The sequence below is a fragment of the Rattus rattus genome, chromosome 6 (genome assembly GCF_011064425.1).
Source record: "Rattus rattus isolate New Zealand chromosome 6, Rrattus_CSIRO_v1, whole genome shotgun sequence".
NCBI lineage: Eukaryota > Metazoa > Chordata > Mammalia > Rodentia > Muridae > Rattus > Rattus rattus.
The window spans coordinates 54,488,866-54,505,696 of NC_046159.1; the positions used below are offsets into that span (position 1 = coordinate 54,488,866).

The 16,831-nt window shown below is 43.1% G+C and overlaps 1 protein-coding gene across 4 annotated transcripts in view; it reads left to right on the forward strand.

The window, feature by feature from the left end:
- Positions 1-16,831, forward strand: part of Prickle2 (prickle planar cell polarity protein 2) — a 336,133-nt gene that overhangs the window by 232,692 nt on the left and 86,610 nt on the right. For all 4 annotated transcript variants that reach the window (XM_032906060.1, XM_032906061.1, XM_032906064.1 and 1 more), the window contains one exon: positions 12,794-12,977. In XM_032906060.1, the coding sequence (XP_032761951.1) occupies positions 12,794-12,977 (184 nt within the window). The remainder of the gene's footprint in view (positions 1-12,793; positions 12,978-16,831) is intronic.

Genomic DNA, 16,831 nt, shown 5'->3' on the forward strand with positions numbered 1-16,831 from the left:
AGTTTGAAAGGAAAAGTATCTTTTATTTCTGAATTCCATTTTTAAAAATTGATTTATAATTATATAAAACAATAATTAAAAGATGAGTTCAATATACCCATTAAAGTGCTGAAAATATCATAATGCTCTTCCATTGGGATATTCAGGAATGAATATGGAATATTTTTGGGAATGCAAAATATATGGTATTTCAAAAAGAAATACATTTAAAAATAACCATGTTATTTGAGAATTTTTGTACAGGATATTTTTATCATATTCTTTCCCATCCCCCAACTCCTCCCAGCTCCTACTTTTTTACTCACCCAACTTCATGTTCTTTCAGAGAAAGTATTTTCACACTTAAGCAATTCAGGAAACCAAGCTTTCTTAGGCACACCACAGTACTGAGAGGACTGATGACCTTTGAAATTAAGTACAAAATTTTCTATGAATGTATATGTGTTCATTTATAAAAAATGCAAAGAACCTCAACTCTCTTCACATTCCGGAAGGCACCAGGTCACCCCCACTTAAGAACTACTCCTCTAGTAGTACATGGTTGAAGTATAGTTCAGAGAACTCTCCCTGATTAATGGAGGACTAAAAACCTAGCAGTGTTCAGCCCATCAAGAACATGCCTCCTGTGCTCATGAGTGCATGGGATCTAATTCTGTATCCTGTTGGAATGGAAGAAGAATCCATGATTATAGACTCCACATTCTAGATGGGTCAATTAAGAGCTGTGGTGTCAACACTAAAGCCATGGTAGCCCTTGCTTTTTCCTTTCCTCAGATCCTTTTGGACCCTTCACAGCTTCACAATGCTCTTGAACATTTACAGTGGGCAGGCCAGAGGATTTTAGTCTATCTGCTCTCTGGATATTTTAGTCTCTGGACTTTTACATATTGAATATTCAAAGCAAATACAGCATGACCAAAGGATGCTGACGTCATGCTGTCTCGGCAGTAATGATCATCCTGTCATTAGTCTTTTGTGTACTTCATTTGCAGAGGCCAAAGGCCAAAGGTAGTTTTCTTTGATGTGATCTTTGTAATATACTTATTCATACCACACACTTGAGTCACACTACAACTTGTGACCTCATAACAGTACACATTTCAAGTTATTGCAAAATATAACTATTTAACAATTTTTTTTAAATTTATTTTATGTGAGTACACAGTAGCTATTTTCAGAAAGACCAGAAGAGGGCATCTGATGCCACTACAGATGGTTTTGAGCCACCGTGTGGTTGCTGGGAATTGAACTCAGGACCTTTGGAAGAGCAGTCAACTGTTCTTAACTTTTGAGCCATCTATCCAACCCCAACAATTTTTTATTTAAATTATTTGATTGATTTATTTACATTCCAGTCCTTGTTCTTCCTTCAGTCCCCCCTCCCACAGTTCCTCATCCCATTCCTCGTCCCTCTTACCTCAGAGAAGATGTCCCTCCCCCTGCCACCAGACCTCCCACTTCCCTGGGGCCTCAAGTCTCTTCAGGGCTAAGTGCATCTTTTCCACTGAGGCCAGACCAGGCAAACCATTTACATGCCAATAATATCTTGTTTGCGTGGCTATCATGAGCATGTGGTTCACTGAGCGCTACCAAACCAGATTTGGGCAAGAATTAGAGATTTGAGTTGTTTCATGAACTACTTGCTCGAGACTGACTGTTCTAGTTACAAGATCCTGGACCTTATGGAATTTGCATTCTGTAAGAAAAATCTGAGAGACATACCAACAAAGATAATTTTAAATAGTGATAACTGCTACGGAAAAATTAAATATAATAGACTGGGGAATGAAGAGGTGAGCACCCTTTTTTTTTTTTTAAATGAGAGTCTGAATATTTGAGTGACGTCACAAGTGATGACAAGCAGACCAGCTGACCAGGCACTCAGGGAAAGATTTTCTAGGCAGAACAGCAGCTGCAAAGGTCTAAGGGTGAGCTGGCCTCAGCAAGTTCAAGGGACAAATGCAGGCCAATATGGCTGCAGCATTAACCAAGACTGTGAGTGGAGAGCAATACAGCTGGACAGAGAGGACTGAGACAAAGTCCACGGGGACTGATGACGACAGTTAGGGGACTTGTCCTTCACTTTATTGCCATTGACACCTTGCAAGCTGGAGAGTTGAGTATCACTAGCATGGTTGTAAGAACAGTGATGGAAACTAGATTTTAGAAGGGGAGGAGTAGGGAGAAAGTAGAGCAGGCTGCTGCGGGTAGCCCAGGCCTGAGGTGGAGGAGGGGGAGGATAAGTACTGAGATTCATCTCTTATCCCCCAGCAAACTTCATCTCATCTGCTGTGCTCCAAGAGTATGGGCATCAGCACATCCTCCCAGTCTGGAAGGAGGAGGAATCAGGAGCATCCATCTTTCCTCCCCACGCCACATCTGAACATAGCACATTTTCAAAACGTTCCTGCTGCGGACCATGTGAATCCAATCCACCTAAGGCTTCTTTCCAATAAAGCAGGAAACCAGGAAATGTTATTTTCATCCTATGGACTTCACTCTTTCCTTTCTCTCCTGCAGAAAGAGGAAATGAGTTCAGGCCAAGAACAAAACCACAAAATCCAGCCTGGTGCAGGGAAGTTAGCCTCTTATCTTCCTTTTCCCCTATCCCTCCGGTGGGAAACCCTAAGAGTTTAGTTTTGTTTGTGTTTAAGACCTTCCCTGGAAAAAAATCATCTTTCGCTGTTGTGTCTAATTCAATATGAATGACAGGCTTCCTATCCAGCATTGGTGTTTTTTATAAACTCGCAAATTCTTGATGCTTTTGTTTCGCAAGTCCACTGGGGTCATCTTGAGCTCTTGGCCTCGAGCAGCAAGAAATGTAGATTTCTGGGAAGGTTTTGCCTTGAGCTTTTCAGTACAGATATTAAAGGGCCCCTGTCAAGTTCTGAGGGTGTGACCAGTGCCAGAATCCCTACAAGCCAAACCCCTGAAGGATGTGGCTGCCAGCTGGCCCCCATTCCCACCAGAGATGGTTGGCTTTCTGCGGTTCTCTGTGTATGGAGCTGGCCACATTCCCTTGGATGAAAGGCGGCCTAATATAAACTGAAAATGTTATTAATAAGCAGCCACTTAAGAATTTCCTATGACTTGCCAGTGATTTGGGGGCCTCTGTGTGAGTAGAGGGGGAAAAAAAACACTGCTTGTTTTACATGGGTTAAGGGATCGACATAGTCTGTCTGCAGGGGCCTCACAGAGCCCTTGAGGTCTTGGTGAAGGCTTGGATAAGTTCCAGAAACTCTTTCAGTCTTGGTTGTCCCACATATAAAGTGAAGATAATAATTCCCATCTCATAGTGTGGTTTGAGGATTAAGCAATGACTACAGGAGAGGTCTTAGAGTCTTTTAACACATACTCACCAAATGTTTCCTTAAAAAGAAAAGTCAAGATGAAGTCCCAGGACATGAAACCAAACTGACTCCCCTTCCTTTGGCTCAGGGGGAAAAAAGTAATGTGGCACTCCAGATACCTCTAACCCTAAAGGCCAAGAAACACAGCATTGAGTGTCTCTGGGCCTTACTGTCCTCAGCTATGACATCGTTGATCTTCTGACTGGCCTACAAGAAGGTATGAGAAATTACACATTACCGAAATTGAATGCCTTTGATCTAGAGCGCTAGCACACTTGATCAGCACAAGAGATTAGTACTATCTAATTTTCTTTTTAATTATGTGTTATAACATGAAGAATATCATTTGTGTGATCTTAGAAGCAATAAAAATTATGGTAAAGATGTATAATCCCTTAACAAGGATCACGATCAATATCTTACATTGTCCACACCTAAGTATATCAAATATCCAGTGAAGCAAAACGTATATACTATAAAATTCCAGTTAGCACATATACAGAGAGAAGTGGAGGCATTTGTCCAAAGGACGAACCTATACTGTCTGTCCTAGTTTATTCTTAGCAGAGCAGCAAGTCTGACAGCTAACGAAATCAGAGCGTCTCTGGATACCCACAGCCTTGCATAGGGATGCAGTGATGCAAGTAGCAGTGTTGCCATGGAGACACCATCCGTGGCCAAGCTCTTGTCCTCTGAGAGCTCACTCTGTCTACTCATAATGGTGCTGAATTAGCTATCTGTGAACTTGGTAGGCAGATTCTACAATGGCTTGTGGATGCTTTTTTAACAAAGCCAAAACTCCTAACAGATTGTATGTGTCACTCACCACCTGCCATCTTATCATCTCAATATCTTAGTGACACCATGTTCTCTCCCACCTCCACCTTTATCCAACTGTTAGGAATATTCTTTCCTTTTCCTTCTGCCTAAGACTTTCTACTCTGCTTCCTCAGGGGAGCCCTCTGTGACATCTCATTAATCCAGAACCCCTTAAAGCACAGTGCACACGAACCAAAAATACAGTACTCTTCACTTTGTTTCAGATTTTTTCCATTTTTAAACGTCGCAGTGTTTTTATGGTATATCAGACACTTATCTATTGCTGTGATAAGACACCATGACCAAGACAGCTTATAGAAGGGATGGTTTATTCTAGCTCATGACTCCAGAGAGAGAGTCCATGGGGGGCAGGGGGGCACAAGATGGCAGGGGGGCGGAACATGGCAGTGGGCAGCCAGAGCAGGGAGCTGAGGGCAGGCAGAGCAGGGAACTGAGAGATCACATCTTCAACTGCACACACAAAGTGGAGAGAGCAAACTAGAAGCTTTAACCCTCCCAAAGCCCAACCCCAGTTACTCCAGAAGGAGCCACCTCCTAAGTTTCTAGAACAGTCCTCAAGCAGGACCACTCGATGGGGACCAAAGTGGTCAAATACCTGCACCTATGAGGACGTTTCTTCTTAAAAAAAAAAAAACAAAAAACCACATATGGAAGTCACAGGGAGTAGCTTTCACATGCAAGTCTAGGTTTTCCGGTTGACATTGTGTCACATCTGTGCTACATATTCTCTAGACATGCTTCCTCCTCCCTCCTTCTCCCTCTCCCTGACTTCTCTCTCTCTCCTCCTTCCTTCTCCATCTCCTCACCCACTTTCTCTCCCCCTCCTTCCTTCTCCCTATCTCATGCCCTCCCTTCTCTATTTCTTTCTCACCTCCTCCTTCCCTTGCCTCTCTCTCCTAGCCCCATCCACTGGCCCTGCTTCCTCCCTCCTCTAACCACCCCCCTTCCTTTTCGTCTTCCTTCTCCCCACATCTTAATTCTACTGAACCATCCTAGACTAGCTCCGAACATCATCCTTTATACGCCTGTATCTCTTTAGAATAAGAATGATCTCTCAGGTAAGTGTCGCCTTCCTAGAAGTTTTAGGCTGGCTCTGTGTGATCTTTTTTGTATCCCAACAGGGATTCCTTTGCACCTTGTGGCACTGACTATAACCCACAGGACAAAGTAGATGCTCAGTGGGTGACCTTTCACATAGTGGAGCTGCCTCGCCCCACACATTCTATCACCGCCCTGAATTCATTGGCCCTCCCACTCCTGTGGATTCTAGCCTGTGGTTCCCACTGCTACAGGAGATGCATTGTTCTGCCCCTGGCTGCTTATCTTTTCCTGTGCTAAGGGCCCAGATGTGGTTTTCTGCCAAAGACTGCGAAGAGTTGGGAGATAGCAGCCCTGTCTCTCCTTCAGGCAGCCTTATCTAAGGAAGATTTAAAATGGACCCTCATTCCAAGGTTTGAACAGGGGACCTTGGTTGTCTAGTGCACCTATCTACTTTGTCATTATTCCTCCCTCCACCATGTCATGGTGTCCTCTCCCACATTTTCTTCTTATTTTTTTATTGGTCCTTCTTCGGATGATCTTTTGAGGATCTCATCCTAAACTGTGGTTCATCCATCACTGAGACATCGTACCTGCCAAGCTAGATGCAGAAAGAAATCCCTTTAAGAATGAGTTCTAAGCAAAGTCACCGGGATGGGCCATTTTTTCAGGGGTGGTGTGCGTCCATGCCTCCTGAATTACAAATTAATCTGAAGCAGGACTCTGTTGTGAATTGGCATATTAAAAGGGGACACCTGGCACCGGAAACTTCTCTGTGCTGCCATGGGCTATGCTGGGAGAGAGGGGCACCTCTGTGCAGATGGCAGGAGTCACCAGCCAGGCGAGGAAGGGAAGTGGAACAGAACCAGGCAGCAGGGTTCTGGCACTCAGCACACATCAGCCAAGTACCCAGCTGGCCTTGTCACGGTCTCCACCCTTCAGCTCTGTATTCATTAGGAAATCTTTTTTCCTTTCTCACAGAGATAGAAATCTTTCTTCCAGACATGGCAAGTGTCAGGGTTCATGTCCTTCATTCAGTCTGAACATTTGCCAAGCAAGAGATAAACAAAGTATTGTGACTGGAGGGGGAGACGAAGGAGCCAGAAAGGCTACATATAACCGGATGTGCTGACGTCTGGGTATCGGGACAGAAACCCCGGAATTCCAGGGAGAAGTGCATTAGAAGAAAGGACTTCCAGATGCCCACCAAAGTGGCAGGCCTCCTGAATCTTACATTTGTGCCTGGGCTTTAAGCCAGGCTGTTGTCCAACCAGTTTGGCCACCACTGTCAAGGCAGTTGCTGCTGACGGAGGAGGGAGACTTCGGTGAACAACTCCAGGAGCCACCCTCCACCTCAGTGCCTTTGGGCGCCTGCTTTTTCTGTGCTGGGAAAACTCCACCTCAGTTGCTGTCTTCTGGCTGTTTGGCAGTCAATAGGCTCTTAAAGGCATCTCAGATGTCCCTTCAGTGGAGAGGGCTTTCTCCCCTACTGCAGCCCCTCTCTGCTATGACATTTATCACAATCTAACAAGGGAAAGTTTCTCCCCAGTTACTTCACTGTTATCTATCTTCTCTTAGCTTGAAGTTCCATGAGAGTAGAGAGAATCTCCGCCTTAGAATGAAGGCAGACTTTTATCTAATGCCCAGAAACTTAAAGCAATGGCTAGCACATAGTCGACCATTACTCTGTATTGTCAGATTGATGGGGGGGAGGTGAGTTGATGGATGTGTGTGGATTGATGGGATGACGGAGGAGGGATGAAGAGGACGGGATGTGTGGGCCTTCACTGAGAACAGAATCATGGGAAGTATTGGTCTTGGAGCTGGATAACACAGGTCCTAACGTCTGTAAACTTTAACCAAGTTACTTATGAATTTATGCCCACGCTTTTGAATCTGACTCCCAGATCACGTGACTGTCTCAGGGCCAGCAGGTTTTGCTTCCATTCTTATTGACTCAGTAGACAACAGAGCGTGTCTTTCTGTACAACATCGTTTATCTGTTTACTTCCTCTGGGCATCTTATAGCCTCAGAACCATATTTTTACCCAAAATACCCCAAATGAATCACCTCCTGGAACCTGGTATTGCCAAAGGTCAGAGAACTTGAATCAATGTCTGACTCACTGAAGACGGATGGAGTGGTTCAAGTGAAGGTTGATACTGTGGCTCACATGGAGGTTGATACTGTGACTGGGAATGCAGGGAAGGTGGGCAGAGGAGCTGGTGAAGGAAGCCAGGCTCCTTTCTACCAAGCAGCTTCACTAGGGGTTTGAAGCGATTAAGTTACCACAGCCCTGGTGAGCGTGTGACTGATCCACAAATATGCAATTCAGAGCCACATCTTAGTGGCTTGTGTTTAGCTGTGTCTTCTTGCTCAGAAAATCGGAAGTTTGACAATTAATGAAGCCTGTTTATTCAGATGTGTTTTATCTGAGACACCTAAGCCTTCAGTCTGTGGCACCCATAGTTATACATACAATTCCCACACTAGCAGTTATCTTCCATACTAAGTCTGAATCCTGGATTAGAACAAACTTTGGTATATTTGCTGAGAATTGTTATGTGATGTGTGTGTGTGTGTGTGTGTGTGTGTGTGTGTGTGTGTGTGTGTGGTTGTGTCTTTGTGTATGTATGTGTATATGTGTGTGTGTATCTAGTTGTGTCTTTGTGTGTGTCTGTCTATCTCTCTTTCTCTCTGTGTGTGTCTCTGTCTCTCTGTCTTTCTGTCTCTGTCTCTGTGTATGTGTGTGTGTGTGTCTGGTTGTATCTTTGTGTATGTATGTGTATATGTGTGTGTGTTTATCTGGTTGTGTGTGTGTGTGTCTGTCTCTGTCTCTCTGTCTGTTTTTCTCTCTCTGTGTGTGTGTGTGTGTGTGTGTGTGTGTGTGTGTGTGTGTGTGTGTGATGGCGTCTTGTGCAGGCCAGAGTCTTATCCCTTGACTCATAGAGAACATACAGATTGAAGACTGATTTCCAGAGTCTTAGTATTAAGGGAAAAACTGGTCCAGGAGCTGTTTCTGTTTAGCAGTGATTATCTTGGGATTGTGAGTATTTAGACTTTTTCCTTCTTTTTACTTATCTGTAATTTATGACTTCTTTCTACATTAATTGTATGTAAAGAAGAAGAAAGCATTAACTTTAAATTCTAAGTATAATAAACAAAAATGTTTCCCTCTTTAGAGAAGGGATGATTCTTTTGCCTTTGGTATGATAGTCATGGAGGAATTGAAATACCTAGGGACACATTTGTCCATTGGGGAAAAGCTGTGGATACCTCTGGGTAATGTTATCCTTTTGACTTTATCAGAGGTTTACTTGCCCACCGTTCCCTTGACTGCCTGAGATGTGTCCTTGTTGGATCCTCCTGTCAGTCGATTGGTTTACAATGGATCTAAGATGCTTTAAGCAGCACGCCTGGCCCTAAACATATGCAGACAGCCTGGGCCTGATCTAACCTTGTATTTGAGACCATGGAACCCATACCCCAGGGAAGGTGGGAGGCAGAATAACTGGCAGAGTTGCAAGCAGAGATGCTGCTCTTGTAGAGCATGTATCTTGCCTCAGATGAGTGGCAGGCAGCCTGAGTGTTATAAGAGCTTTCAGTGTGTCAATTATTTTGAGTTAACATAAATCCTCTTGAAAAAGTTCAAAATGTTTATTGCCTGGATTTCTTGGACCATTGTCTAACAGTTTAGAATTCACACCGGTTTTCAGACTGTGATCTGAAAGCCTTCTTTCCATCTAAGAGACCACCTAAGAGAGCATCCTCCAAGTGCATTCAGAGGACTACTGCATGGCGATCCACTGACATCCTTAAGAGCATGCCTAGTCAGGAGACCTAATTAAGATGTGTCTAATCCATCACAAGGATATGGCTTCTACTCCTGGATTATCTTTCTTGTTGCAATGTCTCGGCAACAAGACGAATAGTTTTCTATGACCAGATTCATCATTTATAAAGGATTTCATGATTAGGAGTTGTGTGTGTGTGTGTGTGTGTGTGTGTGTGTGTGTGTGTGTGTGTGTGTGTGTGTGTGATCTATCAGAAACCTTTGCTTTATTTTTTTCATCTTTCAAATTATAAAGCCCATAGTCCATAGTTCCTGTTTTGGCAGGTCTTAAGAATTACTTAAAGGATCTAGGAAATATGATGATCTTCAGACTCATATCTTTGAAACCCCCAAACACGGGAGAACCTCAAACTTGCCTGAAGTTCAGGGAGGTTGAGCATGAGAGAGGTTGGACTTGCCATCTCTTCCTGAGACATCAATTTAGACAGCTCAATTTTATTTATGAACCTTCCCGCATATAATTCCTTCTACCAAAACAATTCTCAAAAGAAAAATGGCTAAAGGAGGGAGAAAAGTAGGACTTAATGCTGCTGATAGTCAGAAATGTTTATCAAATGAGGTGGAATCTTTGCCCTCACAAGTCACCCATTTATAATGAATTCTTTAACATCATTCAAGTCAGTTCATTGGCATAAATCACTAGTCCTCATGCAAATGTTGTACTCACTGGTGGAAATGGCTGTGCTGTGCTGAGATGGTTCAGGAAATGGCCTTCACCTGGCAATATCGTACAACCTGTAGAAAAAGGGATTGTGAATTCCATGCTGCAGAACCAAACAAATTGATGGCTGCAGCTCTGGTGAGGCATTTGCAGAGGTTATGTGGGGGTAAAGGCTGGGAAGGGAGGTGAACATGGCATTTCCACTCTCTGAATCAGGGATGATTTCTTGGAAACCTGTCAGTGTCAAATCCAATTATGTACAGGTAGAATGTCAGCTCTGACAGAATGAAACCAATGCATCCTCTCTCTCTCTCTCTCTCTCTCTCTCTCTCTCTCTCTCTCTCTCTCTCTCTCTGTGGTGTGTGTGTGTGTGTGTGTGTGTGTGTGTGTGTGTGTGTGTGTGTGTGTTTAAAGAAATCCTGCTTTACTATCAGGTTTACGTTCACAAATGTGTATTTTTCATTAAAAATAAATCTCTTATTTTCACACATACACACCTGGTTATGCTTCATTTGGGTGAAATTATTTAATTAGTGTATTAAAAGAGAAAGCTATTTGATGCCACTGTATTTTTCAAAAGGGAAGCAAGAGAATGAGGAACCAGAGATCCCTCCTGGCTTTACCTCTGCCTCACTATGCCTTTCAAAGCACCTCAGACTTGGGTTTCCAACTTGTAAATGGAGATTATTAAATTAGCTTCTCCAGTTGTCAGGGAATCACTCAAAGGTTGCAGATTCTTTGCAAATAAAAATGTCTTGCTGTGGGAGCTCCAGTTAATTATAAATGAGGAGTAGTAGTCTGGCAGCCAGCAGAGAAGACAGAGAAAGCCCTTGTGGTTTCGATTTACTGGGCTTTTCTTTCCTCTTTTCTCCTTGACTTTGCTTTTTCGGAGTGATTTGTTGTTGTTGTTGTTGTTGCTGTTGCTGTTGCTGCTTTTGTTGTTGGAGTGAACAGCTATTCATGTGAAATCAGGTGTAATATTTGTGTTTGGGGCTTACCAGGCCTTCTTTGGCTCCTCAATTTGCCCTCCCTTTAGGGATTCCTTCCAATAAGTTCTACAGAAGGCATATAATAATCACTTAAGAAGATGACCAGCTTTCCTGACCTAGCCTTGAGGGAAATGCAAATCAAAATCAGGTACCAGTGGCCACTGTTGGCATGGTAGACCATAGCACTTGTGGCAAGAGTTCGAGAAAGTGTAACGTGCCATCATTGAAGGTGGGAACTCAAAATTGTTCAGATAATTTTGAACACAATTTGCCAATCCTTCAAGATGATAACGTTTTCGTGTGATTGATGCTGCGACGCCTTTGCTAGGTCTCTGTCTAAGGGAAGTGATGGCCTAGGTCTATATAAAGTCTTGAATCTAAACATTAGATTCAATTAGAATTGTTCAAAAGAACACAGAGTCTAAATATCCACCAGTTGATAAATACATGAATACAATACATCCCTACAATGGAATATTCCTCAGCAGTAAGTATAAACATTCAAGAGACTGATGCATGCTGCGGCCTGGATAGACACCATTATTTCACATGAAAGAAGCTAGTCCCAGAAGATTATATTTTGCATGGTTCCTTTATGTGAAATGTCCAAAATAGGCAAAAGCAACAGAGACAGAAAGATTAGTGGTTGTCAAGGGTGTGTGAGCTTGGGCTATGAGAAGTCCCTGTTCATGTTCATGGGTTTAGTGGGGGGTGTCTAAAATTAGTGGTGATTGTGAAATTCTGACTATATTAAGAGCTAGTGAATTATATGCTTTGGAAGGGTGGGCTCTATGCTATGTGAATTATCTGAACAAAGCTGTTGTCACAAAATTCAGACACACATGGAGCTTAGAATTCTGGGCTCTCTCACTGCCTTTGTAGTGTGCTACAAAAAGATCAGCATCCACGCGGAATAGCTTGTTAAAGTTTGCCGCCTCCATTCCATTCCGTTCTGTTTATTTTATTGTTAAGAGAGAGAAGAGTGTGTGTGTGTGTGTGTGTGTGTGTGTGTGTGTGTGTGTGTTGCTTGACCTTACCATTCTCACTGTTACAATATTTAGATAGGGACAAGGATAAGGAAGTAGCTGGAAACCTTAAGGGAGATGCTCAGTTTGAAGAATTTGCATTCTCGACTAGAACTATGGAATAATTCATGGTTGGAAGGAGAGCTCAGTCAGGAGGAACAGAGCCAGGCATGGTAGCACACACTTGCAATTTCAACACTGCTGAGGTAGAGGGAGGCTGAAACAGGTGAGTCCCTGGGGCTTGCTGGCCACAATTCTAGCCTTTTTGGTGACCTCTAGGCTGACAATAGACCCTATGTCACAAAAAGAAGTAAAGTGCACCAAAAAACAAAGCAAAACAAAGAAAACTATTTACTCTCTCCTTTCCCTCCATCTTCCCCCCTCTCTCAGAAAAAAAAAAAAATTCAAATGTGTGAACTACAAATGTTGTTACATTTTGAGTTTCTAATTAAGACTTTAAACCATGGACCTTTAATGGTGGTGAAATCATCTTCCTATAAGGGTCTTGGGACCACATTTGTTTTAGGGAAAACGTTTGTTCCTTACTCCTAAATAAAACAAAAATCATACCCATGGTTCTTTTATAACCTATTTTTTTCTGTTTGCATGATTTAAGAGTTTAGAAGAAAAAAAGAAACATGTCAGTGTTTGTTTGTTAAATCTGGTAATATTTCTGGTTACTGTGTGGATTCTATATATTTAATGCTATTATAGTGGATATTATAGTGAAGGGAATTCGTATCTACTGGTGTGGTGTGTGTGTGTGTGTGTGTGTGTGTGTGTGTGTGTGTGTGTGTGTGTGTGTGTGTGTGTGTTTGGAAGAAGGTTGGTCTGCGTGTCAGCATGCTCACCTGGTAGTTCCTGATCGTCACCTACGTGGCTTTCATTTGACACATTTATAAATCAGTGCTCTTTGGATTGTAGCTGGTGACTGCGTTTATGGGTTGGAATCCGAAGGCTGGTGATTGGCAGGCAGCCTCTAGACAAACAGATGGCTTTTTTCCTCCCTCTGACCTGCTGTGTTTGCTGTCTACAGGAAGATCTGCCTGCACTGCAAGTGTCCCCAGGAGGAGCACATGGTGACAGTTATGCCGCTGGAGATGGAGAAGACCATTAGCAAGCTCATGTTTGACTTCCAGAGGAATTCAACCTCAGATGACGACTCGGGCTGTGCTTTGGAAGAGTATGCCTGGGTCCCCCCGGGGCTGAAGCCCGAGCAGGTAACCATCTTCCTGGGAGCCTTCCCCACGCCGCTAACTTTAAATGGTGTCTTCCTCAAGTTTTCACACCCCAACTCAGAAGGGAAAGGTTGCTCTGCTGATTCAGGGTTGTTCAGCAATAAATGAGTTGAAGACATCCCAGGCCCCAGTGGGAAATGGAGCCAAGCCTAGAATAATCCATCGCTAATTCATTCTGTATTATCAATGTCAACTGTTTGTAGATTGTCTGGAGACATCTTAGAAATGATGAAGGTTAAACGTTATATTCCGGAGTGCAGGGAGAGAAAGCATCGTAGCACCAACATGAATCATCCCATTCAGTCTCTAGAAAGCAGTGGTTCCCAACCTGTGGGTCATGACCCCTGTAGGGGTCGCATATCAGGTATTTACATAATGTTTCATAACAGTAGCAAAATTATAGTTCTGAAGTAGCAACGAAATAATGTTATGGTTGGGGTCCGCACAACATGAGGAGCTGTATTAAAGGGTCGCAGCATTAGGAAGGTTGAGAATTGCTGTTATAAAGGCAAATGAGTACTTGCCCTTCCCTCAACAGTGTTTAACTATTAAGTTTGACCTTACTTTATAAAGGCATTGTCTTTCCCTAAGACGTTCCTGGCACTACTCACAGGCTGTAAACATCACTGTCCTGATCAGAATATCTTTCTCTTTGCTCCTTCCGTTTTGCATTTTTCCTAGCCGTACCAGACAGACATTGTCTTTCATTCTTGGTACTTGGTTTTCTCTTCCTGGGAAAGCCGAAGTCAGCCTAGTAGTACATCTATCTGTAAGCAGGAGCCGCTTACCATCTTCCTGATAATGACTTTCAGAGACAGGGTCTTAAAAAAGTGTTAACTACTATTGTCCTCCCCTGAACCATTAAATTCGTGAGAGTTTTGTGTCTGGTGAAGTATTCAGAAGCTCAAACGGCATGGCTTTATGTGTCAGAAACTTTAAGCGTGATAATGCTTTCAGGAAAAGTACTTTGTAATTAAGACCCAAGAATCCACTAATAACTAGAGAAGTGGTTCTTCTATGGAGTCCCTGATTAGCCATTTTCCATTTTCTCTGTCTATTGTCCTGCTCTCACTTCAAGTTTCCCTGATAAAATGCTCTCTGCGGGAGGTGGGGGGTGGGGTGCGTTGCTGGAGAGGAAAGGTTTATTTTAGCTCACAATTCCAGCTCCCATTGCAGAGAAGAACTCTGCTGCTTGAGACAGCTAGTCATATCACATCCACAGTCAAGAGCAGAGAGAGAACGAATACGCTTATGATTCGCTCGCTTTCTCCACCCTTATGCTCTCCAGGACTCTGCCGAGCAATTGGTGCCTCCCTCAGTGGGCTGGGTGCTTCCACACCAATTAACTTAATTAAGGCATGCCCGCCGGCCAACCCAATGCAGACAGTTCCTCATAATGACTCTCTTCCCCGGGTGATTCTAAACCGAGTCAACTTGACGGTCAATGCTAGCCCATCCATTTTTGCTACACCAAATTGGCATATGAAATCTGTCTTCTATGTATGATTTGTCTAGCCAGAGAAATATGGTATAAATGTGGGAGTTTTCATATGGAAGTTTGTGTGTGTGTAGATGGCCAGCTGAGGATCTAGGAGTTCATTCCTGCAGAGACACGGTTGCGTGGGGTTGAGCAGTAGCCGTTTTCTTCAGACACTCTCTGAAGTGCATCCTCTGCAGTCAAAGCTTCTCACATTGTTTCCCTGTGCATGCTTCAGCCTTGTGATCTCTTTTCCTCTTCACACATAGAAAAATACCTTGGAGGAGAAACAATCACAGAGAACGTGTCTATGAGAGTCAAAGGCTGTGCCTTCCTGGGAGAGTAGCAAAGCAACAAAAAGTGCTTTCTCATCGCTTGTGGGTTGAGATTCTTTTACTCTCCCTCAAGACTGCATTCTTGAAGAATTAATCTTGAAAGGAGGGGGACCTTGAATTTCTCGAGGTGTTCAGAGAGGGTGCTGCTGACGGAATGCCACTGACATAGCTGCCGCTCTGAGCGATGAGTCTGTGCACCCAGGTAGATCCAGGAGCTTGAGTCTTTTTCCTGCTGACCTCATTTCCAGCAGCTTCATTTTGGTCCATCGTTGTCATCATTATACCTCATCTAAACGCTGTTTGCTTCCTGCCAATTTAGGCCCTGAATCTTCCTGTTTAAGTAGATTTATTCTCTAAGGCCACGAACAGTCTTCGGTGATGCTAAGATTGCAGGAAAACTTTCTACAGGTGTTGACTGAAGGAAGCAGGCAGTTGTAGAAGTCAGGATCTTGATTAAACCCGGTAGTTCTAATTGCAAATGACTGTCGGCCACTTGACTCATTCAGCTGTCTTGGGGAAATGTAAAATGGAAGTTTTTAAGTTTATTTCGAAAGAAAATGATGAACTCTGTTAGTGCAAGTGGTGTGAGTGTGCCAAGTGAAAGGGTGCCCCCCTCTTGTGGTTGTTCTTCGGGTTTTCTTTATTCCCAGCACTCATGAGACCTCCGTGATGCACATAACTGGAAAGGAAAATCGCCCTCAGAGGCAGAATATCAGGGTATTTGGACGGTTCCATATTTGCCCAATAAAATGTGAGTCCTACTATTTAAAAGTCTTTGAAGGGGTCATGTTGTGTGATAGAAGGCTTCAGGTTTGAAATTTTGAGATCTTTAGAGCCTATTATTACAAATAAATTTGTGGGTTTAAGGATTTTTGAAGAGCTGTCTGGTATGCACTTAGATTAGAAGAAAAAAAAGATCCCTAAATGCCTTCCCTTAATGAAAGTTCTGTTGTTAATATCATGTTAGTTGTCTGTGAGTTGAGAGAAACCATTTTTCTATCTAAAGAAATTATGGTGGACAATTATGGTATGAAAAAATTATGGTATGAAAAAAATATGGTATGAAAACTGCTTTTGGCTAGAGTCAAAATATTAAAGACTAATTAGGGTGGAGAATAATGTTCTTGTTTTGGTCTGGAATCTTCCCCTCCACAATGGTCGAGCTGATGGTACACCTTCAGGTGATGTTCTTTATTCTTTCTCTTGAGTAATTCCTTCAATTTAGTAGAACGCATGTGAAATTCATCTCACATGCAGAGGAGTTGTCTTGACTCTAGGCATTTAGTTTCATAAAATTCTGTGAGCTTCAAAAGGGACCCTTCTTGCACTAGTGCGGAAGTGGTAGATGGCATAGATGAAGTTGGAATGGCTGTCACCTCCTGCCTCCAAATGACTCAAAACTCATGGGTGGTAATGATTCAAATCCTCTGCTCAGCTCACTCAGTATTAAGGAGCTTGGTATCATTTGGAGAATCCTGAGGTGGCCAGCCAGAGAGCTGCAGTCTACCCTTAGGAGGCCACTGGAAATCGGTTTCAAAGCTCCGGTTCTCATTCAGACTGAGGTAATAATTGTAGCCATCTGCTAGAAATGCTTTTTGACAAGCTATAATAGAAAATCATAAACAAGTTAAATAAAGCGAACCGCAAGCAAGATTCCTCACTGTCGGCATTTCTAGGTGGATAATTCTTATTTTAGGGGACGTTCGATGTCTTATAGAAGGGTTAGCAGCACCCCTTACCTCTACCTACCAGGAGCATCTCCCAGTTACAACAGCCAACTACATCTTCAACATTACCACCTGTTTCTAAGAATTAACTAGCGATTGGATGAAAGTCATGTTAAAAGTTGGAGTGTGGGGACTAAAGAGATGGCTAACAGCATTCGTTGCTCTTGCAGAGGACCCAGATTCTGTTCCCCGAACCTGGTAGTGGCTCACAATCATGCATAACCCCAGTTCCAAGGAATCTGATTCCCTTTTATGACCAATGCAGGCCCCAGGCACACTCATGATACACATACATAC